Genomic DNA, 26,190 nt, shown 5'->3' on the forward strand with positions numbered 1-26,190 from the left:
CAATGTTGTACTGTGATTGTTCCATAAGAGGGCGCCCTCTTCCTCCATAAGGAACTGCAGGCCTGTTTCCAGCTTGACCCGTTTTTTTTTTTTCCCCACCAGGTGGCGCGCACCACCTTGCTGCCAGGTCTGTTGAAAACCATAGCAGCCAACAGGAAGATGCCACTTCCCCTTAAACTGTTTGAGATATCAGACGTGGTGCTAAAGGATGAGACCAAAGGTAGGCGTCAACAAATCTGAAGTGATGGAGACAAATTTATTACATGTAGAGTTGTACAGTTTTGGAAAGATGAAAACTTTCTTAAACATTACAAATTAGATCAAGTCGAATCGTAGTTGAAGTTGATAGATTTAATTAAAGAAGGGTCAATGAATGTTTTAATAAATATACAGGATTAAAAAAAAACTAAAATGTGGCATACTGAATTGTGTGTATTAGCTTTATTGTAGAAACTGTTACTTATGTCTCTCATCCTTCCACCCAGATGTTGGGGCGAGAAACAGCCGACGTTTCTGTGCTGTTTACTACAACAAGAGTCCGGGTTTTGAGGTCATCCACGGCCTACTGGACCGAACCATGCAGCTGTTGGAGGTGAAGCCAGCCCGAGGAGAAGGCTACCACATCCAGACTGCAGATGGTAAGAAGCGTGGAGATGAAGGGGGGTGTGGGCCTATAGGAACGTATGTACTGCCTAGCTTTGTTGGTAAATAACTAAAGACTGGATTTGTAGAAGGCAGAGAAATCCCAGCCACAGATTTCAAACCACGTGATCTTTTGTTTCTGTACAAGCTGTTGAATGAATTAATCCACCTCGTGATGATAAAAGGCAGGTTTTGTTGACATTATGTAAATCCAGTCTTTGACTAGCAGCAACTGCATTGTTGTGTTTGCTATGAGAGCAGCATGTACATGCTTTATTGTGAGGGAACATTTATCATCGCAGTGAGCTACACAGTTCTGGTTCAACTCCACACTGGCTTGCATCATCAGTGGTGAGGGTAACTCCACAGGAAGGATATACAGGAGCTTGTGTATGTATACACAAGGTATAGGGGTGATGTAGTGATTGGCATGGATATGAAAATGGATTGATGGCTCTTTTTTTTTTGAAGTTAGAGTTATGGATTGTGAATAATCGGTAGTTGCTTGGGCTGTTTAAATCAAAAAACACGTCAGGAGTTGCAATCATAGACGGATAACCACGGAGTAATAAATCAGAAGTTATGCTGTAACTTCAGCACATTGTAGGGTCTCTCTGTTTTTATCTTATGTTGTATGATGTTGCATTTTTGAGCACACCATCTGATTACTTGGAAGTCGTGGCCCAAAACTAACATTTAGATCTTTGAGTTATCATTGACAACATGGTTGCCACACATGTCGTCAGACAGGGTTAGGATCCTTTATTTTCCCCATTCTTCATGCTGTAGTGCCTGAGCAGGAAGAACAGGTCTTTGTGTGTGTAAAACTGACCACACACTTTTTTTTTCTCTTTTGCTAGCACACAGAATTGTCAAGTAGCCACCTTCGCTCAATAAAAAGTTAATGGAGAGCATGACCGGGTTTCCCCTCTGGTCTGGGTAGGACTGAACGTGGACAGTTGCTACAGTAGCTTATATTTTCAGTCTCTTCTGGAATAGACTGACCGGCTTCTATTTTCTTTTTCTTTTTTTAAAATGTATTTATTTTGGGACATAAAGAACTGGAGTGAAGGTCAACCCCCGCTTCCTTCCTCACCTCCAGATTGCTCACCAATTCCTGTAAGAAGAGGTTATGACTTATGTTTTATTGTTTGTTTTAGAAAGCTGCAGAGTGAGTTGCATCCAAAAATCTGAAAGATGTGTGGGAAGGATTTTAGAGCTTCCTCACTTAAACATTCTGCTACAGCTGAAAATATGAACAGTGACCGATAATCATCAGATATTTTTATGTTTAGAAATCCTATGTTATTTCAGCTCTGTTATTGATAGTAGACTATTTAGTGAGAAGGACTTGGCTAACATTGTGAAGAGCAGCACTACAGCACATTTAGCCAATGATAACAGTAAAATTTTAACAATGTGGTAATATTAAGGGTCAATTGCTGAATTAAGTCACCCTCACAATTAGTTTTCTCCAGATCCAAAGTCTTACAAGCCCAGTGGCCTGCTGTTTTTGTGCGAAACTACAACTGTTAAGTTGGCTAATGCATCTCATTAGCCTACTTTTACCTTGTGTGTTTAACTCTACATGTGTAATATGTGTTTAAGATATGTAAACGTAACCATCCACAATGATGAGGTAGTTGTTACAGGACAACAATGTAACGGCAAAATGACATCATGATCGACAGCCTTGCTTTTATACAGGAGTGGAACCAGTTGAGTCGAGTCCCCTATTGTCTGTATTATAGAAACACTGCAGATGGGTGGTGCTCCTCTGTAAACCTTTGCCAAACTGTCTGAGAGTAACTGTTTGCAATTGTTTGCAGACAGGTGGCCTTCCACCTGGCCTCCTGTGCAGTCACCCAGAGGTGGAGGTGTGTTGCATCAAATGTGAAAAAATCTAATGAAATCATCAGGCAAGGATTCAGTATCTCTCTCCTTGTGTGTGCAGAGATGGATCTAACACACCACAGCTTCACTTTTTAATCTGTGCCTCATAATTAATGGTATAGTGACTAAAACATTAAAACAACAACGATTCTTTGTTAAGGATATCACTTTTGAAGTTGACTGCATGTAAATCATTCTAATGCACACCATCCAGACCTGGCTCAAATCCACCAGGATGTTTAAGCTGCAGTGCTGCCAATGCATCTACACTTGATGCCAACATTTGACATGTTGGTGTCATCCAGTGTCTCTAACACCTGGAAAATACCAGATACCATTTTAGTGGGAACTCATAACGTGTCATCACTTAAATGACAGTTTTTGTGACACCCTTATTTTTAACACGTGTTATATTACATTCCTTGGTCTACCTGCAAGTCCAGCAATCACATCCCATCACCCTAATAAATCAGTCTAACCCTCTTTCTCTTACATTCATATACATATGGCATTGAACTGTTCCTGTCATCTCTTTGCTCAATAAAAATAAAAGGTGTCACATCAGCGTTGGTTTTTCGGGGTCATGGACCCAGAACACCACTTCACTTCACTCTAATGATGAAATGCATCTGAGCACATTTTCATAGGGATTCTTTCTTAAGTCACTGTGAATGAAATTAGTCATATTGCATCAGCACTTGAAGCCTGTTGAGAATTCTGCTGACCTTTTATTCTGAAAGGTTCTTTTAATCACAGAGAGCTTGAAAGCAGTAAACTGTACAGTGTGAATGCATTTTCTTCTTCACAGTCCGCTGATATTAACATGTGGTGACACGTGACCAGCTTTGTCAAATTTACTGTAAAGCTAAGTTTGAATGGCAGGTGTGACTCAGTTTCTGATGCAGTTGCTCTGTTCCTATGAGATTGTTAATCAGAAATGTTCGACTGCAGGCCAATCTGTATGCATCTGAGCTGCCCCAAGTTTCCCAGAGGGATTCTCATCCATTCATTTCAGTTTTAGATTCCTCGCCTCTTTCCATTTCCCCCACCCCCAGACCCATATTTTCCTACCTATTTACCTCTCCACCCACCACTTCCGCCCCACCTCTCCTTTGGGCTTTGCAAGGTCACGCTGTAGGATATCTGCCTGTACTGGCCCATTCAGACTGCAAATCAATGGGCTCAAGTATCGGTGGATGAGAGATGAGTGCAGAGAGAGGAGTGGGGAGGATTGAAGGCAGACATGGGAGAGGAACAATGGGGGGGGAAACTACAGGGTACAGATAAAAACTTGGGGGTGGGGGGCAGACGAAAGAAGCTAGGTATGAGAGCGTGCATAGGCTGCAGTGTGGAGAGGAGCACAGGAGTCACGTCACCCACTGCAGTGCCGAGCAACGAGACAGACTGGCACATACAGCACCCACCCACGGGTGCTTAGACTGGCCATCTGACAGGCATAAAGTAACACACATACTTCAAACAGGAGCTGAAATTGACATCCTCACAGTTTGCTCTCATGCACAACATACTGGAACACACACTCCCACTCACTCTACCTTCTCCATTTGTTTTTTCCTCTAGTCTCTATGCACCATTAGCCCCACACATGTCAGCATGTCCTTAAACCCATTACAAGGTCGTGACCCAGTCTCATAGCCCACCTGATGCAGACACATGTCCTCAGGATGTGTCCATCAGCAGCTCTGCTGCTCCCTCAGCATCGCTCCCCAGGAATACATGTCAGTCGTGTTTCCACCACTCAGTGCAGAAAGGCGATGAAATGACGAGTCAGGGGAACAGAGGCAGAGCAGAAAACACTTAAATGACAGATGCCCACGTTTCACTTAACAACTGTGTCCAATGCGAGGTCTCGGCCCATTTGTTAGTATCATGTCTTCTATGTTTGTTCGCTTTTTCACCTAGAGCGATCAGTCTGTGTGTGTGTGCTTCACAGGATGAAGGCTCAGTTTAATGACACTAAAGGACTTATTTTCAATCTGTCCTTTGGTTATTGTTCCTGTTTATATGTGGTAATGACACCTCTTACAAAGGTCCTGAGATTTAGGTGACGTAACTCGGTGTTCCAACACAGAAACAAGTGATCAGGTCTGCTTTATATGAAGCAATACATTATACAAAATTACTTGGGCGAAAACGGTGAGCAGTACTAAAAATAACCAAGTAAGCTGTTGTAAATGTGCAACATTTTACAAACCAGGCTCTTCTGTCTATACATACACAGCCTAATATTTTTCCCTCTGTGCTGTAGAGATTTGTCATTGGCATGAGCAAAACACATTAATCATCTGCTATTGACATTAGTTTTAATGGTGATAACAAAACTGTAGACCATCCCCAGCTGTAACTAAGCAATCTCTTACCTAGATTGAATTCATTTTAAGGGTAGAACTATATCATATCTCAGGAATACACACTGTTTATCATAATTAGCAGAAATGACGGCTGAAGCTATAAAAGCAAGACCTGGAATAAGATTCGGTGGATTTTTAACTCATTCACAAGTTCTCCTAAAATGTGGAATTAAAAGCAGGGAAAAGCCTCAAAGAACATAAAAGTGATTACTGAAATTCATTTGATGAAAGTTATATTGGTACTAATTTCAGATGTGCACCTGCTCACACAGTGAGGCATTCATTGCAGTTTGCTGCTCATTAAATTGATTAAGAACTTCTCTCTAAATAAAATAATGGTGATAAATTGTCCAGTTGGACTTGTTGATGATGCGCCGATCTAACCGCAGCTTCCGCTGAAAGCTCCACTGCAAGTTGGAGGAGAGGGGGCGGAAAGTGGCGGGGCTCAAGTGTGGGGTTTTCATTGACTGATTGGTTATTTAAGATGTACCCGAGCTATTTATGTAGTTGCCATGGCATCCTGTTCACGGTGCAAGAAGATAAGATAAGATAAGATAAGATAACCTTTATTAGTCCCACACGTGGGAAATTTGTTTTGTCACAGCAGGAAGTGGACAGTGCAAAAGTTATGACGCAAAAATTAGAATACAATAAGAATAAATACAGTACACAGCTGTACAGAATAGAATAAAATAATATACTATATACAGTAGAATAAAATAGAATAAAAATATACAATAAGATAAAAATAGAATACGAATGCTATATACAACTGAGTAAAAATACAACGATGCCAGAAAAGATTATTGCACTTAGTGTTATTGCACATGTGTGGATGTGTGTGTTTGTTCAGTTAAAGTCTTTGTTGTGGAGTCTGACAGCAGTGGGGAGGAAAGACCTGCGAAATCTCTCCGTCCCACACCGTGGGTGCCGCAGTCTCCCACTGAAGGAGCTGCTCAGTGCTGTCACAGTCTGCTGCATGGGGTGGGAGACATTGTCCAACAGGGATGACAGCTTAGCCACCATTCTCCTGTCACTCACCACCTCCACTGGGTCCAGAGGGCATCCTAGAACAGAGCTGGCCCTTCGGATCACCCTGTTCAGTCTCTTCCTGTCCCCAGCAGAGATGCTGCCGCCCCAGCAGACCACACCATAAAAGATAGCAGAAGCCACCACAGAGTCATAGAAGGTCTTCAGGAGTGGGCCCTCCACCCCAAACGACCTGAGTCTCCGCAGCAGGTACAACCTGCTCTGCCCTTTCCTGTAGAGGGCGTCTGAGTTATGAGTCCAGTCCAGTCTGTTGTTCAGATGAACACCAAGGTACCTGTAGCTGTCCACAGCCTCAATGTCCATACCCTGGATGTTCAGTGGTTGCAGTGGAGAATGCTTGTGCCTGCGGAAGTCTACCACCAGCTCCTTGGTTTTACTGGCGTTGATCTGGAGGTAGTTCAGCTGGCACCAGTCCACAAAGTCTTGAGTCAGTCCTCTGTACTCCTTGTCGTCCCCATCAGTGATGAGGCCGACTATTGCAGAGTCATCAGAGAACTTCTGCAGGAAGCACTGGGTGGAATTGTGGGAGAAGTCTGCAGTGTAGATGGTGAAGAGGAACGGAGCCAGAACCGTTCCCTGTGGGGCCCCCGTACTGCAGACGACCCTGTCCGACACACAGCCCTGAGTCCTCACATACTGTGGTCGGTCGGTGAGGTAGTCCAAAATCCAGGTAGTGAGGTGATGGTCCACTCCAGAGTTCTCCAGCTTGTCCTTCAGAACCGAGGGAAGAATAGTGTTGAAGGCACTGGAGAAATCAAAGAACATGATTCTCACAGTGCTTCCAGCGGTCTCCAGGTGAGCGAGGGAACGATGTAGGAGGTGAATGACGGCATCATCCGCGCCAATGCCAGGCTGGTAGGCAAACTGAAGTGGGTCCAGTGATGAGCTTGTTAGGCGCCGAAGCTGAGCCAGGACCAACCGCTCCAGGGTCTTCATCAGGTGGGATGTCAGAGCCACCGGCCTGTAGCTGTTGAGGTCCTTGGGGCGTGAAGTCTTTGGCACTGGTACAACACAGGAGGTTTTCCAGAGCTGTGGGACTCTTCCCAACCTCAGGCTCAGGTTGAAGAGGTGCTCCATCACCCCACACAGTTGGTCCGCGCAGGACCTGACGACCCTCGAGCTGATGCCATCTGGGCCCGCTGCCTTCTTGCCATTAATCCTCCTCAGTTCCCTCCTAACCTGGGTGGTTGAGAGAGACAGGCTGGAGCCTTGTGTTGAGTGTGTATTGGATGCTGTTGTTGGGGGTGGGGGGGAGTGAGCAGGGTGAATAGAGGAGGTGTGAAGTGTCTGAGGTGTCGTGTCGATGACGTGTGAACTGACGCAAGCACATTCCACTAATTTAACAGGCACTGAAATAACTGCTCGACGTTTTCTGCTCTAGCAGCCCAACACGTGTTTGAAAGCTCATGCATTTCTGTCGTAAGCCTTCGTCCACAGCAGTGATGGAAGATCTAAGCGGTGGGCTCTGGAACCCATTAGCAAGGCAGCGTGGGAAGAAGCGATGCACGATGGGAGAATGCCGTGTCTGTGTGAGAGTGTGTGGGGCTGTAGTCATAGCAACCCCTGTATCTTGTTATCTCCTGACAAGTCCGTCTTTCAGTCAGTGTTTTTTTTTTATTTTTTTTTAACAAAGTGAGCAAACGCCTCTCACACAAACAAAAGTGTTTTCATATTTGTGTCGATGGCGAATTTTTCTTCCCATCTGGAGCAAAGTGACCTTTTTTTTTTTTTTTTTTTTTTTTTTTTGGTGAGTCCAGATGCTGAAACACTTTCCGCATCATGTCTGAGGGAGACTAAGCCAATTATGGTCAAATGGCCTCCAGTGGTGGTTGTTTCAGAGTAATGACCCATGACATTTTCACATAAATGGTGTTCCTTTCTGTGCTTTATCATTGATCAGTAATAAACGGTAAGAGTCAAGCTCATACTCAGTCCAGAGGGCTGTTTTCAGTTTTTGAAGTGTTTTTTTTTTTTTTTTTTCTTCTTCTTCTCAAGGGAAAAAAAAAAGATGCACAGGAAGTAAAGCCTTTCGAGGTTTTGGCTTTATTCTTATCAGCTAACCAGTGATAATGAACGTGGGTGAACAAATTATGATCAAGGAACAAGAAAAGCTGCACAGTGTTGCCCACATGCTGCACTTGACTCATGATCATTGTAATGTAAAGCAGGAGAGACACAAAGCATGTCCAAGGAGCTGGCAAAACGCCTCATTTGGAGATGTTGCAACTATGGCACAAACAGGATCCAAGAAACACCTAAATCATCACAGTTGGGTGTTTAGATAGTAATACAGGTGGGGGGGACAAACAAAAAAACAACTGCTTCACAGTAAGGTACGAAAAGCTTGTGGAGGTGATAATTGTCCAACAAAAGAGGTTGCTCTCGCGGGAGCTCAAGAGTCTGGACTGTGGCAAGAGTATAAGTTGGTGCCAGGTGTAGGTGTTAGTAGCCAAGACCTGGGAGTCTAATTTAAGCTGTTTTATTTGTGAGCAGAATCCAATCAGGGCAGTGGACCTTCAAATCAGTTTTATTTATCTAACCCCACTTCAATCATTTTATATATTGTAATGTAACAAATGTTTCAAAAATACAAAGACGAGACAGAAGAAAGGAAAAAGTTTGACCATCTTTAAAAAATTTACCCAAGGGTAAAACCAGTGAGAGACTGGGACTAGGTGGAGGGCCACACTGATGAGCTTTCTTTAGAAGCTGCTTGGTACCGCCCTTCACAACAGTCCCAGTTGTGGCCCCTTGGGTAGATTAGTTGGCCACCCCTGCCCTTTAGGATGTTTCAGTAATTGTAGCTGGTTCGTTGTCTTGGGCTAAAAGATCAGATGCTCCATATGCTTCATTTTTCCAAGTTTTTTTTTTTTTTGTCACTGGACACAATCCTGCTTCATTGCTGCCCCCGGCCTCACATTTTTAACCATTGTCACATCTTAAGAGACGAGGTAGCCATTCTGGCCTAAACTCTGACCATTATTCTTAAAGCTTCCTTATGTGGAAATTCTCCTGCTTTTTACTTTGGCAGCTATAATTCAGAATTACTGTGTCATGAATGTCATGAACATTCACACTGTATTATGAACAAAATTGGCCATTACTAAAGAACACGTGTATATTCATGATGGCAAAGAGGGCCATTGTCTGTATTGAACACGTGGTCTGACTGTTAGAATCAGTCCGTTGGTTTTTATTAGGAGAAAGCTAAGCTGCCTTTTTCTAAAAGAAAAAGATAACTGTTGCAATGTTTTCTTCTAAAATAGCTTTAACAAGAAGGAAGTGGGGCCAAACTGTTAACTTTATTTATTTTTTCCCCCTTTCAGATTCCACCTTTTTCCCCGGTCGCTGTGCTGATATCTTTGTCCGTGGAAAGAACGTCGGGCGTCTCGGAGTGCTTCATCCAGATGTCATCAATCGCTTCGAGCTGACAATGCCCTGCTCCGCCCTGGAGATGGACATCGAACCCTTCCTGTGATTTTACCTTCCTAAACCTAAAACCATATATAGCTGTTTGTTTGGTGTATGTTACGGGGGTGTGCTGCCGATGATTGTTTTAGTTGGTTAATCAGGAGACAATACTGTGCGGAACTGTGTGGAAACATTGTTTTATATAAGAGTAACAGGGCTGTTTTTACTGAAGTCAGAATAATTAAAAATTAACAACACTCCACTGTGTTTGTAGCATGTGTTTGTGCGTCTGTGTGTGGGCTTGCGCATCTGTGTGTGGGCTTGCGCATGCATGCCTGATCTTAATTTAGCCTATTTGTGCCTTGGGGTTAGTGCATGGTAATTAAACTGAGTGACTCATTACCTGTTGCTCTGTTGCCTTGGTTCTTCCAGTGGCCACACCGCTGAAACTCCCCTCACACGCGACGTTCCCATGAAAGAAGTCATCAAGCACAGGTTCCCCACACGAGATGAATCCCAGCAGAGCGCCCACTCCCGCCTGACTTCCACAAAAACTGTGTTTGGTGACGTGAGCACACAAGTGGGCCTCGAAGCTCTCAGTGATTTTCTGGCTGACAAAAGCTACATCGAGGGCTTTGTGGCATCCCAAGCTGACATGATCGTGTTTGACGCCATCCCCTCTCCTCCCTCACCGACGCTCTGCCACCTCTGGCGCTGGTACAACCACATAAACTCTTTCCAGACAGACAGAGCTCGTCTTCCATCAGCCAAGAGTCGGTATGTCCTCCCAGCTACTCCCCTGGCCACGCCAAATGATGCCAGCGACGAGGAAGACATCGACCTTTTTGGGTCGGACGATGAGGCAGAGAGCGCAGAAGTGGCCAGAATCAAGGAGCAGCGTCTTGCCGAGTACGCCGCCAAGAAATCCAAGAAGCCAGCTCTCATTGCCAAGTCCTCCATCCTGCTTGACGTCAAGCCCTGGGACGACGAGACGGACATGTCCAAGCTGGAGGAGTGCGTCCGCAGCGTCAGTATGGACGGGCTGCTGTGGGGGCAGTCCAAACTGGTGCCAGTGGGTTACGGCATCAAGAAGCTCCAGATAGGATGTGTGGTGGAGGACGATAAAGTGGGCACTGATATGTTGGAGGAAGCCATCACCGCCTTCGAGGAATATGTTCAGTCTGTGGATGTGGCTGCTTTCAATAAGATCTGAATCACTGAGACAGAACAGTGCCATCTGAGATTTTGTGGACTTGGTGTAAGCTGGGCGATAAATGCAATGTTCAGTTAATATTCCAGCATCACTGTATTAAAGAGGCTAATGCTCAGGTGCTTCATTTCTTTATCCTTTGATACAAGTCCAAAAGGGTTTTACCTTCAGACACAATTAAAGCCATTCAAACTTGTGACTTGAGTGCTCTGAATCTTTGTTTTTTCCACATGTCATCTGCACCTGTTTATACATTACTAACAAATAAAAGAAATTTGTGAAGCCAGTGGACTCCTGTAAGAAAACAAGTCATGCAGACATCAATCTGCACTGTACATGAAGTCTGACAGGTGCTCTCACATTCTTTTAAACTCTACTGTAGCAAAGGGAGCTTAACTGCTTCATTCCTGCACTAGACAAAGTAACCAGGTGTAACCTGGTGTAACAGATTGCATGCTCTAACCTGCTGAGAGGACAAAGGTGGGTTCGGCTGAAATTAACTTGTCAGGATTCAGTTATACTGGATTTGGTATGAGCAAATCAGGTTTAAGGTGTGGTTCTCCCAATTGCAAAAGTAACAAGAAACTTGGACCTGTGTGCTCTGAAATGGAAACGACGTGTTCAGCATGTGAAACAAAGCTTTTAAACACGAAATTTTATTTAAGCAAAATGTTTTATTTTCTTTCAACTCAGTTACAGGTCAGTCACAAGTACACAGTTGTGAATCATTCCCTCTGAGAACTTTTTCTGAAAATCTTGCAACGTATTACAAAAAAATGATCATTTTAAGAACACTGAGATAAATATGAGGTTCGGTTTTGTTCAGATCATATTGATCAGTCAGGTCATAACAGTCCCAAAAAAAGGAAAATTCTGTTGGCCAGTATAGAATTAACCAGCCCAACAGATGTATATGTGGCAAACTTAGAAGGCACTTCAATCTCTTTCCTCCTCCTGGCATTGTTGTCACTTTTCGGTACTTTGTACCATGAATACAACATGTGCAGGCTCATCGTTTTCACTATCTGCCGAGTTGCCAGCAGTATTACAGCCCCCACCAAGAAGCGGCCAGTGCCTAACGCTAGTGCGCTCGCTGTCAGTGTGGGCAAAGGTACAGGCAACATGCCCTCAGGCTCAAACGTCTGCCCCAGCTGCTGATTCACCCAGTACCCCGCTGAGGCCCCGGCACACGTTCCCAGAATGGTGGTCGTATCCCCCCGTGTGGTGCTGTAATGGTCCAGCTCTGGGTATATGTAGCAGAGGAAGTAGAACAGTACCAGCACTACAATGGGGGAGATGGGGTTGTTGAGCTGGAAGTGGTCCATTGTTTCCCAGTAGGGATAGGTGCCCCCTAACAGCACGGCAGAGATCAAGATCCCACAGATAACATCCTGGAGGCAGAAAAAGAAGAATCACTTATAAACCAAATTCCTAAAAAAAAAAAAAGGGATGCTGCAATGCATCTGCATATCTCATCTACCCGCATTTTATTCACAAAAGACCATAGGAAACATATCAAATGTTTGAACTGTGACATTTCACTATTTCAAGAAAATACTAGCTCATGTTGAATTGGGGATAAAATGAAACAGCTTGCAACTAATTAGGTTACTTGGAAACTGCTCAGTAACGTGATTGGTTATAAGAAGAGCGGCTTAGAGAGACAGAGTTTCACCAATCTACAGAAAACTACAAATTTCAGAATACTGTTCATCAGACTTTAAATATCTCATCATTTACAGTCATAAAATCATCAAAAAATTCTGGAGAAATCTCTGTGCAAGGGACAAGGTGGAAAATCAATATTGGCTGCCTGTTTTCATCAGGCATGCATCATCCTCACACAGCACTGCACTAAAAACAGTCAAGATTCTGTCATAGAAATCAATGCATGCGCTCTGGAATACAACAAGTCTTCTCTGGATGAAAACATTATTTAAAATAGATTGAGGCAAAGAGGAAAACTGCTCTGTGGTCAGAGAAATTGAAATGTGATATTCTTTTTTGGAAAACACAGGATCATCTGGCTCGTTATCAGCACTCAGTTAAAAAGCTCTGATCGGATGGATGTGCATTACTGCCTATAGAAGTGGCAGCTTGCACGTCTGGAAAGGCACCATCAGTCTTCAAAGGTAAATGTAGGTTTTAGAGCAGCGCATCCTCCCATCCAGACAATGTTTTTTTCAGAAAGGGTCTTGCATATTTCAGCAAGACAATGATAAATCATATGCTGCATCTATTATAACAGCATGGCTTTGTTTTAGAGTGTGTGTGCATAATTGACTTGCCTGTAACATTTGGCATCAATCCATATGAAATGAGAAATGCAACCCAGGACTGTTGCACTATGCGAACACAGTCCCTGCCCTAACTTGAGATGTCTTGGTGCCATTAAATTCAAAGTGAACCACTATTTTTCACATTTTCCTCAGTTTAAACATTTGAAATGCTTTTTGCGTTCTCTTGTGAAGGAAATATGAGTTCATGAGGTCTGTAAATCATTGCATGTTTGTATTTACATTTTACACAGTGTTCCACCAATTTTTTTTTAAAGTTTTGGCGTTGTACAACGAATGCATCAGGAATAAAACAGAAAGGTACAGGTATTTTTTATCTTGACAAAACTCAGATAAGAAGACTTATCACCTTTGTGTCTACTCTGAAAATTTGACCCATTGTTAGCGCTCAGTTAGCTCTCCTGATGTGTTTCAAACAGGAACACAACAGGACTTAACAATGTACCACTACAGGCCGGTTTTGGTCATTTTGGATAAAAATCTGTTTATGTTGATTTACTGTAGCCATTCACGTGCACTACAGGGATACAATATAACAATATTTACTTTGAATTTATGCAGAAAAATGACAGGAAAATCCAAACTTTAGTGAACACAGACTTTTACCAACACTAAAATCAACATGTCTGACAGCTTTAAAGGAGTCCAGGTCTCAGTCTGAGGAAAGCTCCTGTATAACAACTCGTCTGTCTGAGGTGGAGAAAAATACACACTGTAATACACCAGTTCCTCCTGATCTGACCTGGTAATTAATAATAGACTTTAATATCAAATGAAGGCACCTTTTGTCCTCTCGTGTGTGTTAATATTTGTTGAATCCTGTGATTTGTTCTGCTATGGGCTATGAGTCTCATTCATAACCTCTCATTCAAGACTTTATGTACACTTCTTACAACCTAAGCAAGTAAACCTCTGTTTGTGTCCTCTGTGATGTTTCAGAGGACAGAATTGTGGAGACAGGTCTGATTCAGAGTAAATCTGACTGTGTGCACACCGATGCTTTTTCATTCAGGAATGTCTGGAATGAGATGTGTTTGGGCAGAAAGTGTGTGCTATACCCTGCAAAGAGTTGCAAAGGAATTATTAAAGATTTATGGATTGCAGGCATAAGTTAGATCATATAAAAACTGACCAGGCGTATATATTATTTATGATTTACAAGGTGCATTTATGAGGAGGTATGGTGTTGTAACAGTGGACGATGGGTAGTTTAACCTTCTTGTACTCCACTGTAAATAAAGATCAAATTTTACTATGGTGCTGTGCACAAATCTGAATAGTGTGGCCTCTGTGTGGCTGACCAGCGTGACATACGCCACTCGAAACCATAAAAGACGTCAACTACCATTCAGTCTCAGCGTGACTGGATATTAGGGTCAGATGTTTTGGGAATTTTCTCGCAAGCAAGAAAGCAGATGAGCATATTTCCCGTAATCCCACAGTTTAAATGGCTATGGTCTTAATAAACGTGATAAAAAAAATAACTGCATGAGTCATAAGTGCTGATGCTTCCCATTTAAACGAAGGCAGCATGAAGTGCCTGCTGAATTTTGAGTCTTGGATCAAAGCCTCAGATAGACAACTTAACCAGACACAATGAATAATGAATCCCATGTTGAGCTTTAATGTTTTATACTGTACTATGTGTGCATGTGTGTGTGTGCGAGTTGAGAGAATAGCTCACCAAAACCGAGTGCATGCCAGTGTAGAGGCGGCTCAGAGACACCAAGGTCGCCAGTGTCACTGCGATGGTCAGGCCCACCCCGAACTGGAACTGAGGCACAAAAATACCCACGTTATCAGCAGACATCACGGCGACCGTCGAGCAAAAAGCACACGCACATGATTACATGATAAAAGATTAAATCCATCAGCAGGCTCAGGCATGTCTGCAATTCTTCCTTGTGCAGTCATCTTTCAAGATAAAAACCCAAGAATTGTTTTTATTTGGTGCTTTTTTTTCTTTCCACTTTGCCTTCAAATCATCCATTCATCAATGCTCCTCATTTGGGCGTTTAGCTCGTCTCTGCCAGTTATATAGCCTGCCTAGTTGATGTACTGCCTGTCGCTGCTCCTTTATTCCTCTACAGCAGGGATGTCAAACTCATTTTACATTCTGGGCCACATACAGCTCACTTTAATCTTCAGTGGGCTGGATGGGCAAAGCTTCCCTGTCTGTCAATGAAAAGAAGTTTTTACTGCACAATTAATTCTTGAGATATTTTAATACAAGAAAAAGAAGTGCAATTCCAACAGCACTTCTCACTTTTTACACACGATAACGAAATCCTGGTGTAGAAAATGAAGGCCTCTCAGAACGACTGTTTGAGCTTAAAATTACTTTGGTGTAGTGTAAATGGGCATAGAGGAGGTCTTTATCAGTAGAAAAAGCTGTGGCACTTATGAGAGTACAGTTTAAAGTCCAAAATCTCCATCCTTCTTCAAAGCCATCCAGTGGGCCGAATTGGAGTCTTTGCCAGGCCGATTCTGACCCCCAGGCCTTATGTTTGACAACCCTGCTCTACTGTCTCTCCATCTTTTACCTATAGTGGCAGGTTTTGTTTCCTTCGTCCATTTCAATAACAGTGAGAAGAGAGGCCTCCCTCCACTCCTGAGCCCCCTCTTATCCTGCCCTCTGCCTTTTTTCCTGTGTCTGTTCCTGTCCTCTGCAGCTGGAAGCCTATTCACTGCTAGTTCATGAAGAGAGTTTTTTTTATGAATGGCCACAAAGGATGTCAGAGAAAGGAGGGGGGAAAGAGTCACTCTGTGATTGACTGTCGTGACCTCTGACCTGCCTGGGGAGAAGTTGCCCCAAGGCCTTGTGGCTATTCAGTGGCCTCTGAAACAGCCTGCTACTCATCTATAGTGATACATGCTCTTTTCTTTCAGGGGATTCCTTGAGGAATTTCGGGACACGTTTAAGGGCTCTACTGTACATGCACGTCCCTGGGGTGCTGATCTGATTTCTCTGACCCTGAGAACAGCCACTGCAACAAAGTGTGACACAGAGCTAGCCTAAACGATCCAACCACAAATCAGTCTGACAGCTCCGGAGACTGTAAACTACTAAACTGAAGGGTTTAGCATTCATTCAGCTCCTCAGTCAAACACACTGCTTGACTAAGATAGTCTATGATTGAGCCCCTGATTGCTTTATTGACTCGACAGAGGAGTGTGAAAGATAAAGAGAGGAAGAGTCAGGAGGAGGAGGGAGGTGGAGACGTGGACTGACAGTCATTGACTCAGCGGAGTCCATCAGAAGACCAAACAGCAGCTCGACGGGTGTGGCTGATGGTGACTGATGGTGACTGCTGGCCCCGCCCTTCCCCACCCATTGTCCAACAGCTCAGGCACGACTCTGTGATGGACAGCTGGGCCACTCCCTTCATCCCAAACCGCCATCCTCAGGATCCCAGTGATGACACTTGGATCTGAGAGAAAATGATCATTTAGCTGGGATAACTCAACACCCAATCTTACTGCGGTCCATAAAATCCAATGGCAGTTTAATAGCACATCTAATTAGAAACCTAGTGTCTGAATTACAGTTCAACATCCACTTAGCCAACACTTCCCAGCTCTGATAGCAGCTGAATTACATCATCTCTGGTAGGCAATGGTAATGAACCATGGCTATTCAGTTTCAGTAATATTATTTCAGTAGCAAATCAAGAAACAGTTTGTAGAACCACATGGAAAATGTCTGATTGATGTTATATCCTGATCATCTTATTGTGTTAGCCCTGGGATGCCCTGTCAGGGGCGTAGCCTGTGACCCCAAGCTTGATAAACATTTAAGAAAAGAGATAAATGTTAGAGCCTGAAGTTATTTAAGTTGATATTTGTCAGGCTTTTCAGCATTGCAGAGTAAGTGTAGAATATCATAGTAAAATGCTGTTTCATTTTCCTCTTTCTCATAAGTCCACATGTACAAGGCCTTGAATAATCAGGCCACACAGACCTCATAGTCCTGTATCACTCCATTAGAACACTTCGCGCTTAGACTGCAGGTTTATTTGTGGTGCCCAGGATATTTAAAAGTAGAACGGGAGGCAAAGCCTTCAGCTTTTCGGCTCCACTTCTGTGGAACCAGCTCCCAGTTTGCATTCTAGAGACAGACAAGCTCTTTACTTTTAAGATTCAGCTTAAAGATGTCCTTTTTAATAAAGCATATATTTAGAGCTGGATCAGGTGACCCTGAATCCTCCCTTAATTATACTGCAATACGCCTAGGTTGCTGGGGGCTTACCACGATCCACTGAGTGTTTCTTCTTCACTCACCTTTTTCCCTTTCTACGTGTTTACACATCACTCGGTATCAATTGCCACATCATTCTTAATCTTTAGTTATTATTAATCTCTGGCTCTCTACCACATCATATGTTTTATCCTGCCTCCCTCCCCTCAATCCCACCTGTCACAGATGGCCGCCTCTCCCATCGTTCGGCTGGAAGTTTCTTCCCATTAAAAGAGAGGTTTTTTTTCTTTCCACTGTCGCCAAATGCTTGCTTAATCCTCTGATTGTTTGGGTCTTATCTGTATCTTATAATATAAAGCACCTGAGGCAACTGTTGTTATAATTTGTTTGGTATATAAATAAAATTGAATTGAACTGAACTAGAAGAAATATTTAGAAAAAGTCCACATCATGTCAGCCATGAAGCTGATTATGATTTGTTTATATTCCTAATGTTAAGCCACACTGAACTTAATGCTGACATTATTATGCTAACAGTTTGAATATTCGGAGTTTATAAATATGTCCACTAGTCACCTGACATTCTTACAGTGGAATTTCTTTTTTTAAAAATGGCAATTTAATGTCAATTTTTACTGATCCTAAGTGACCTATCTACAGCTCTCACTGAAGCCAAATTATAAAAACAGGCAAGTGGTTAAATAAAACCAGTGATGGAAATATCGAAGTTTAAGTTACAGTTTATCACAGACATACACTGTAGTGGCTAAAGTCTTATCTCTGAATTCAGGTGTTTAGTCTCACTGACACATTTGTGAAAAAAATTCACGCATGAATTCAATTCAAGCATGAACTGTAATAGGATACCAGCATTAAAACAAGTCAGTTTGTGAAATTTCTGCTCTCCTAGATATTCCTCAATCAACTGCTAGCAGGATAACTGCAACTTCAGAGCTCCAAACCTCCTCTACTGTTAATACCAGCACAAAAACTGTGTGCTGGGAGCTTCATGGCATGGATATCTATGACCGAGCAGCTCCTGTAGGTGTAATGTGTAGTAGTTCAATCCTTTTGTCTAAATAGTGTAATTTTAGGTAGCAAATTTTATGGCAATCCATCCAGCAGATTTTGATATATTCCCCTTAAAGCTGCAGTGTCATGAAAACCCAACAAATTGTATGTGACGTACTTCAGTTTTATACAGACAGACACTGTAATGAAGTTCCAGATGGACATGGCTGAAGTGTAATGTGCAAGGAGGGTACAACTGGTGTGGTTGCAAAATGAAGACCTGTTGTATACAAGTCTATGTAAAAACACGGCGTAATTGCAGGTTTGAACACTTATTGAACAGAACATGATATTATTTTGTAATTATGGTCCCCATAGTGCTCATAGTGTGATAACGAGGGTGAAATTTTCTGGTTGATAGCTTTTTCCTTACTGTTGCTGTGACTCATTTTGGATGTAAGCCAGCTTCATTTACTGGTGGAAATTCTGGGATGATGTTGAAAACTCCGGAAAGTGAATCTGAGCCAGTTTGGAACAGATATCATTAAGCTTGCTTGCTGTGTTTCATGTTTCTCCTAAATGCTCACCTGTATTCTGGAGGTGGCGCTTAGTAAAAGTGTGAAGGAGATGGCAGTTGCTGCCATAGCGTGGGTGGAGGGCAGTCCGTATTCTGCGTCTACACGTGTCTCCAGCTTGACAACAGGGGGAGAGAAAGGGCGAGGCAGCTTCAGGACGTCCTTCATCACCTGGCCGACGTACATCACTAACTGCAAACGATAGAAAAGCACAGCTTTAGTAGTGCATTATGGTACCGTGTTGTTAGCTTCAAATGGTATATATCTGCCATCCCTTCCACTATGGCGTATTATTACAATAAAGCAATAAGAAATGCTGCAGGAGTGTAGTAAAGTATGCTGGCCACAAAAGCAAAAATTAGATGATAAAATAATGCAAAGAGGAAGCAAGGATCCCACTTTAAAGCTAATCACACAATCTCATAAATAAGTAATCATCGTCCCCACTCAAAAAAGAAAAACTGCCCAAGAGCAGAGACTCACACTTGTATAAAGTGCAGATGCTGCAGTAGTATGGTAACAAAATCTACTACAAGGAACAGACGACTGAAGAAAGTGGAGTTTGCTGATGCAGCGTCTCCAGCTGGTATAGTGAGACAGAGGGGTTCTGACACAATGACACAGTCGGCGCAAGGTGTGCACGCTAGCTGTACCGATGTGTGTATCCTGCCAAATGTGCTGCCTATTCTTTTTCATGAGATCCCCAGTGGCCCTCGATGGGGCAGCCTGCTCCAGCTCCGGGTTTATTTAAAGCTCTGCCTTGTATATTTAATGAATGGCTGTCTTGGCAAGAAGCAGGGAGGCTAGTTCATGGAGAGAGAGATAGGATACTAATGTGTGTGTTTAAGGGAGAGAATAGAGAGGTTGTTATTACCGTCTCCACTGACACTGTAATCAGGAAACGCTTGTTACCATGGCAAATGATATAAGAGGACATCTTCTGACCCGCTGTTAGTGCAGCAACTATTTAGAGAAACGGATGCAGATAGACATTGAGAAAAATGATAGGACCAATTGTGTGAGGACACTGAACATCCGTCTCAAACAATATAAATTAATATGCTGGATGAGGCTGAAGTCAGAGCTCGGACTGATAAAACCTCTTCTTGAGGGTTGCTGTGTTCATAGGTGGGATAGAAAGAGTCTTTCCTACAGAGATAGCCCATCATTGTCTGGTTCATCATTGCTACACAGACTAGAATTAACACATGCACACTTTAACCGAGAGTTAGATGAGACGATTGATACTGTCATTTCTGTCTTTTAGGCACAAATCTGAACCAGTAGATTTAATTGAGGTTTAAGACTGGAAGAAATAATTACTCAGACTTTAAAAAAATACCTAAAAGCACAAATGAGCTTGTGAATATGTTTAAAAATCACCAATTCATTTAATGCAATGTTATGAAACAAACATTGCTAATTTGTGTGAGGATAACTATACATGTAAAGCTAGTGTGGTTTGAGTAACATGTTCAGCTAAGTAAAAGATCCCCAGATTGATCTTTGGAGGAGACACAAATCCCTCTGGGTTGAATCATGGAGGACATTTGGTGCCCAAATCCAATAAAATCAAATATGTGAGCTGCCCGCTGTTGTGACCCTTTGTGCCATTCCTAGACTGTATATATATATATATATATATATATATATATATATATATATATATATATATATATATATATATATATATATATATATATAACATAGTGTTAAGTTTGACTTAGCGAAAAGTAGTGAATAAAGAACAAACCTATTAGGCCTAGAGGCCAGTTTGGGACCCCTCTGGGAACATCCAGTCTTATTCTGCAACCAGTTGCGCAGTGGTTGCTGGGGGCTGTTGCTAGGTAAAATTGGTTGCAAAGATAGTGCTGGTCACTAAAACATTCTAGCAGTCACCCATAGTCAATGTGTCTGCAAACACTCACTAACTAATTTTGAGTGGCAGTGAAACTTGGGAAAGGCAAATGGAAACCAGAAACGAAGAAATTCCGCCTTTAAGGTACACATTGTACTTAACTGCCAAACCAACCAGTTCCTAGAAATTGGCACTGGGGAATTAGGTAAGTGTGTACTGACATCACAAATCAAGTGATTAATAGAGACCTTTTTTCCTAGACTTTTATATAAACCCCTTAAAGGCCAGAAGAAAGATTTAAGGCACTTCTGCAATGGAGAATTGCATTGGATATGGACAGTATCTCTCACTGTGAGCTCTGGTGGTAAACCAGAGCTCCCAAACCTCTTTGTTTTCCTCATCCAAAACTACACTGTCCCTTCTCTCCCTATCCCTACCCTCTGGTCATGACTGAATATGAAGTGTGTTATTGCAATATTTGCGTCTACACTGACTGTACCCACACAAACTGAGACAGACAGAATAATTGGCTCCAGGAGGTGAACAATAAACTGAGGTCAGACAATGGCAAACCCGACCCCTTTCGTACGTCACAACTGTGTATTCAAGCAATAATCCATACTAGTGTGCACCCCCACCGTCTGCCTTCACACAATGGATCTGCATACCAGTTCAAGTGCTTGCATGATATGATACCCCTCCACCACGCTCTGAACTCACCATCCACACAAACATCACATTCAGCTGCCTCCAGTGAAGCTGTCACCCCAGTGTCTCATCGTAACGGTCACATCAAACGGGTTGACCCAGGGACAGTCTGGCCACATTAGGGGAAGAGTTAAAGATAGCTCACACATGCTCTGAGTGATCCTGTGAATAAGTATATTGATCGAGGCCAGAGCAGCTTTGGACTTTGATCTGTCAACATGTAGATGAGACTCTGTGCAAGCGTGCGTGCATATGTATGTGTCGGTGTGAGTACTTGTTTAGACATCTTTGTGAGGACAGAAAATTGACATGTCACTAGACTTGTGGGGACCAACAGTCACTTATGGGGACAAAATGCCCATCCCCACAAGTTTAAAGGCATTTTTGAGGCTCAAAATGTGGTTTAGTGTTATTGTTACAATTAGGCTATGGTTAGATTTAGCCTAAGGGTTTGGGTTAGGCATTCATTTTTGATTGTTAGGGTTAGTGTAAGCGGCTAGGAGAAGCATTATGTCAATTAGATGTCCTCACTAAGATATGAAAATGAGTGTGTGTGTGTGTGTGTGTGTGTGTGTGTGTGTGTGTGTGTGTGTGTGTGTGTGTGTGTGTGTGGAGGAGGTCCCACAGGCTACTGTTTATAAGTCAAAAACACAAGAATGTTAGTTCATGGTGACATGCTAAGCGGGCTTAGCTTAGCTCAAAACTGGGTGGCTAGCTCATATATTTTTCTAATATATGACCTCCAAGGTGCTGTAAAATACATGTGTCATCAGAATTATTGTGATAAATCATGGTAGGACCCTAACCCTGTTAATGAATACACACAACAAAGTGAAGTATCAGTGAATATAACCACCGATATCACAGCTTCAAGAGGTTCTATCATGGATTTCCTTAAAACTGAGCTTATACACCAACATAATGTTCAGATAACATGCAGAATCATTAAAACACTGTGCGGTGCCTTTTTCCTATAATAATAACTTTTTGGATAATTTTATGTTTGAATTTACGTTATTATTTTGTCTTTTTAAAGTGTACCTATCATTCTTTATTTTATTTTCTCTCATAGTGGCTGCCACTATTAAACATGACCAAAGTTTCAAAGGTCAGTGTATGTACAAATAATCTCTCTGATCCAGCTCTGACTGCTCGGAGTCTGACAGTTTTTATATAGTGTTGGCTCTACATGATGTCATATAAAATGGTCATCACAAACAAAGTCCCCACCCACCTATTACTTAGATCACTTTGCTCCTCTAGTAGAGTCCAGGATAAAAAAAACCTTTGTGTTCAGATTGAACATCACATGATTCCTTTTACAATAAAGCCTTGAAACGTTTTTTTTTTCCTGACTTCATGACTCCTTAACTACAAATAATAGGGGCTGGGTTTGTACAATGGGCATTCTGGGAGTCACGTTCCTCCATAATATGGCTGTGGAGCCAATATGCCAGGTCCCCACAGCATGGTTTCTGCAATTTACTGCAATAGCTTTAATAAGGAAGTGGAAACTGTTATTCTTCTGGGCACAGTTTTAAGCAGTTCTTTTAACTTTTATGATTTAGAGTACGATCCTCTGGCGCTCCTTTGTAAGTTTCTATAGAATTGTCTTTGCTGAGCGGGCCTTTACTTTTCCATTTGAGAATAATCTTATTTGTATCAAATGGTTTGTTCTAACATTTCGTTAGAAGTGGCTTTTTCTGGGAATAAAATTACTTTTTATCACTATGTAGGAACATCATATTAGAACACCTCATGTGGTTAAAAAAACAAAAACCATGCAATTGTGCGGATGTAAACCTGAAATTTTTGATATTCTAAACAGCACATGTGATTTGCATAACGCTATGTTACAATGACACCTGTGTAATTCATGACCATATGGTGAGGCACAGTAACTGTTTTCTAAGTCAACCAAAGTCATTGTTTAAGTAAAGCCAAGAGCGAGCAGTGAAGGACACAAGGGTGCATGTGGCATCCGTGCTGCCAGCGCGAAGATTTGCTGTTTATGTGCGCGACAGAAGAGAGGACGGGGGGTGCAAAGCCCTGCATTAACCTCAGATAACTCCACCAACACAATGGCGGGGCGCTTTGAGAAGTTAGAGGTGCGGGTTGACACGCCCCGAGGGCTGACAGACCAAATGGTAGGTCCAGAGAGAGAGAACACTCAAATGCACCGACGAGGCCAATAAAACACTCTGCTGGTAGAGCAGGGGGAGGAGAGCACACAGCAACGCTGGTAATGTCTAACTAGAGGGAGGGCAATGAGTGTGTTTAGCAAGTGAGATGGGGACTGCGAGTGTGTGTGTAGCTGTTTATGCGTGTGTTTGAAAGTTCACACAGGGGCATGGTGCAGCCAGGATTCCAGAAGAATGATATCTATTCCACCCCGCCCCCAAAAAACACGGAGTTCAGATACAGGGCATCCACCCAGCATTCGGGGCAGGGACACAAAGGGCATGAAAACACACTGCCCATCACACACACTGCAAAGAGTGAGGCCGTCTGTGTGTGTCTACATCTAGACTCCTTCTGGGGTTTGACATGTTTTCAGGGTCATCATGCGCTCGATTCTGCCAGAATACACATCTGAAGGGGAGCTCCTAACAGTACTTTCCCACTGATGTGTCCTCATGTGTGGCCTTTCACCATGTCAGGGGTCCTGGTCAGGCTGGCCCCTGTGCCCCCCACCCCAAGGCCTGGGGATATATGTACATGATGGTGTCAGAGACAGGTCACTGGAGAGGGGGGGGGCAAGGATGAAAGGAGGTTGAAAGGTGAAGAGAGAAGAAGGCAGAGAAGCAGAGAGAAGAGATGTGGCATTGTGAAGGAAAAAGACATCAGACTGGAGGCTTGTGCACGCTAATGCAGTCTGACTGACATATACACACACACTCACACACAAAGACACACTCTCTCCAGCTGCGACTTACGGCCCACATGTTGAGAAGGCGGCGGCACAGGAAAGGGTCCACGCTCCAATGTATGTTGGGCAGACAGGTGATGTAGAAGATTTCATGCCCGAGGCTGGCCGACAGCAAGAAGAGGAAGTGCAACGGCCAGTTCCTCACCTCGTAACGAGGCCTACCACAGTCCTGCACATGAAATGCAAACATCATGGAACAAGCTGCCTACAGATAATGCCTGGCTGTCTGTCAGATCAGATCAGACCAGACACACCTTTTGTTTGCGGCATATCACTTTTCTTTTAAAGCTTCCTCATTTAAAAAGCAGGCAGTTTGAAGCCTATAGGATTCCTTTAATCAAGCATGACTATCATGAAACCAGTGGATTCACAGAGACACCTAAATTGCAGTTTTAATCTCATGGGTCCAACATCTCCCATAATGCAACTGCTTAGACTCTCCTATTAAACCTCACATTGCCTAGTAAATCCCCACTGCTTTCAAACCCGGCACTTCCACTTTATGTTATAAACATTTCCAAGACACACTTACAACATCACTGTGGCATAATGGGGGGAAATTAACCTGGCAAAGGTCCTCTAGAGTCACAGAGGACATCACAGCCTTTTCTGTCGGTATATAAGTCTCATAGAAGGAGATATACTGCAGTTACTGAGGTTTAGCCTTTAAAAACATCCATATCGCTTTGTGCTGATCCGTTTATCAAGAAATCTTTCATTCTTAAGTCAGAATGTAACCTGACTACATCTTCACTCAGTGACGTTACTTAGAAAAACAACAAGGCCACTGTTACATGTGAGTGTGTGACCCAACTTGTTATAGTGCACATGGCTATCTGCTGGCTGCCAGAAGCAGCCAGTCAAACGGGAAAAGCCAGACAGCTTGTTTTGCATAATCTCAAATAAATCTAATGAACCCGAAAGTGAATTCTCAGAGATTCGACACCAACTGTGCTTTATCCTACAGAATTTAATGCCACACAGCAGGACTGAAATAAATAAATAAATAAAAATGAACACTTTGCTTTGATTGAACTAAAGGAGAAACCTTACACGTGAAGCGTATCCATTCTCCTTGTATTTATAGTTGGAATTGCGGTCCTGGTGGTCCAATCTGTTCCTCACCAGCTGCCCACGTGGTCTCTCGGGCTTGAGATGCGCGCTTTCGACGAGGAAGAGTCCGCATCGCCGCTGGAACCGGGCCACGAGCTCTGAATCGTGGAGGTAAGTCAGGAGCTCCATGCAGCGCGACAGGTGAACCGACATACACACTCACACAAAGACGCACACACACACAGACACACACACACAAACTACGGAAAGGAAGTAGATGATGAGGATGTTCCGGACAAGAGGAGTAGTGGAAAGTGATATGAGCCCAAGCAGGGGCGCATCCCAGGGGGCAGGTTGTAGAAGGGCGGACAGGTGCGGCTCGCCGTGCGTCACAGGTGTGCGAAGCGAGGCGGGGCTAACTACAAAAGGGGGCTGACCCGGTAGTCTTTAGTTGCTCACCAGTAGCTAAAAGTTAGTGCGACCTTTATACCGGGCTGGTTCAGGTGTTATCATCAAGTATTTATAGCAAGCACGAGGAAGATTTATGGCATGTCCATGATAGCAGGGCTTTTGATGGGGCTGTATCTTCATGTTGCTGACAACCGCACAACAGAAGTTCAGTGGTCGAAGGCTGCGCTCATAGAAGGTTTTAAGTTAAATCAGCATGTCACGGGGATTCTTACTGAGCTATTACTAAGGAGTGTCTGAAGAGTCAAACTGTGTGGCTTTTTGCAGTAAACTGCCATAACTGTGAGCATTTGTCTCAAAACACAAGTTTCCCTTTTCCACTAATTGGTTTATCAGATTCAGTGATGTGCTTCTCCCACAGGCTCAGACCACACGCCTGCTCTAAGAGGTTTAACAGGCTTTTCTGAAACTTTATGTTTTCTTGTAATGACTTGTCTTTTCTCCCGAGCTTAAAATACAGGCAGGATTTACCCCATCAGACTTCAGTCTATAGTATTCAATTTATTTCTAATTTT

At 43.0% G+C, this 26,190-nt stretch overlaps 2 protein-coding genes across 2 annotated transcripts in view; one reads left to right on the forward strand and one right to left on the reverse strand.

Moving 5' to 3' along the window:
- The window catches only part of farsb (phenylalanyl-tRNA synthetase subunit beta), a 34,243-nt gene extending 23,469 nt beyond the window's left edge, over positions 1-10,774 (forward strand). Inside the window, exons 15-18 of the mRNA XM_085379450.1 lie at positions 103-220; positions 486-638; positions 9,284-9,431; positions 9,801-10,774. Of these exons, the coding sequence (XP_085235576.1) occupies positions 103-220; positions 486-638; positions 9,284-9,431; positions 9,801-10,581 (1,200 nt within the window). The 3' untranslated portion in view covers positions 10,582-10,774. The remainder of the gene's footprint in view (positions 1-102; positions 221-485; positions 639-9,283; positions 9,432-9,800) is intronic.
- A 474-nt stretch (positions 10,775-11,248) lies between these two features.
- Positions 11,249-25,580, reverse strand: sgpp2 (sphingosine-1-phosphate phosphatase 2). Its single transcript, XM_085380267.1, has 5 exons — positions 25,208-25,580; positions 24,162-24,323; positions 18,672-18,851; positions 14,560-14,649; positions 11,249-11,969 (listed from the first exon to the last, which is right to left on the reverse strand). Exons 1-5 carry the CDS (start codon positions 25,418-25,420, stop codon positions 11,424-11,426), a joined length of 1,191 nt encoding a protein of 396 aa, XP_085236393.1. The 5' UTR covers positions 25,421-25,580; the 3' UTR covers positions 11,249-11,423.
- Between the last annotated feature and the right edge of the window lie 610 nt (positions 25,581-26,190).

This window comes from Rhamphochromis longiceps, linkage group LG14 (genome assembly GCF_057381845.1).
Source record: "Rhamphochromis longiceps isolate RC_006_pf linkage group LG14, R_longiceps_female_GT1.1, whole genome shotgun sequence".
NCBI classification, from domain to species: Eukaryota; Metazoa; Chordata; class Actinopteri; order Cichliformes; family Cichlidae; genus Rhamphochromis; species Rhamphochromis longiceps.

What these genes read in the sequence shown, in the direction of transcription:
- sgpp2 (XM_085380267.1), bottom strand. Translation starts at nt 25,420, where the DNA reads ATGTCGGTTCACCTGTCGCGCTGCATGGAGCTCCTGACTTACCTCCAC. An exon ending in AGAATGGATACGCTTCACGT is followed by an intron (nt 24,324 to 25,207) that starts GTAAGGTTTCTC and finishes TTTCATGTGCAG; the next exon opens with GACTGTGGTAGGCCTCGTTA. An exon ending in GCCTTCTCAACATGTGGGCC is followed by an intron (nt 18,852 to 24,161) that starts GTAAGTCGCAGC and finishes TATCGTTTGCAG; the next exon opens with TTAGTGATGTACGTCGGCCA.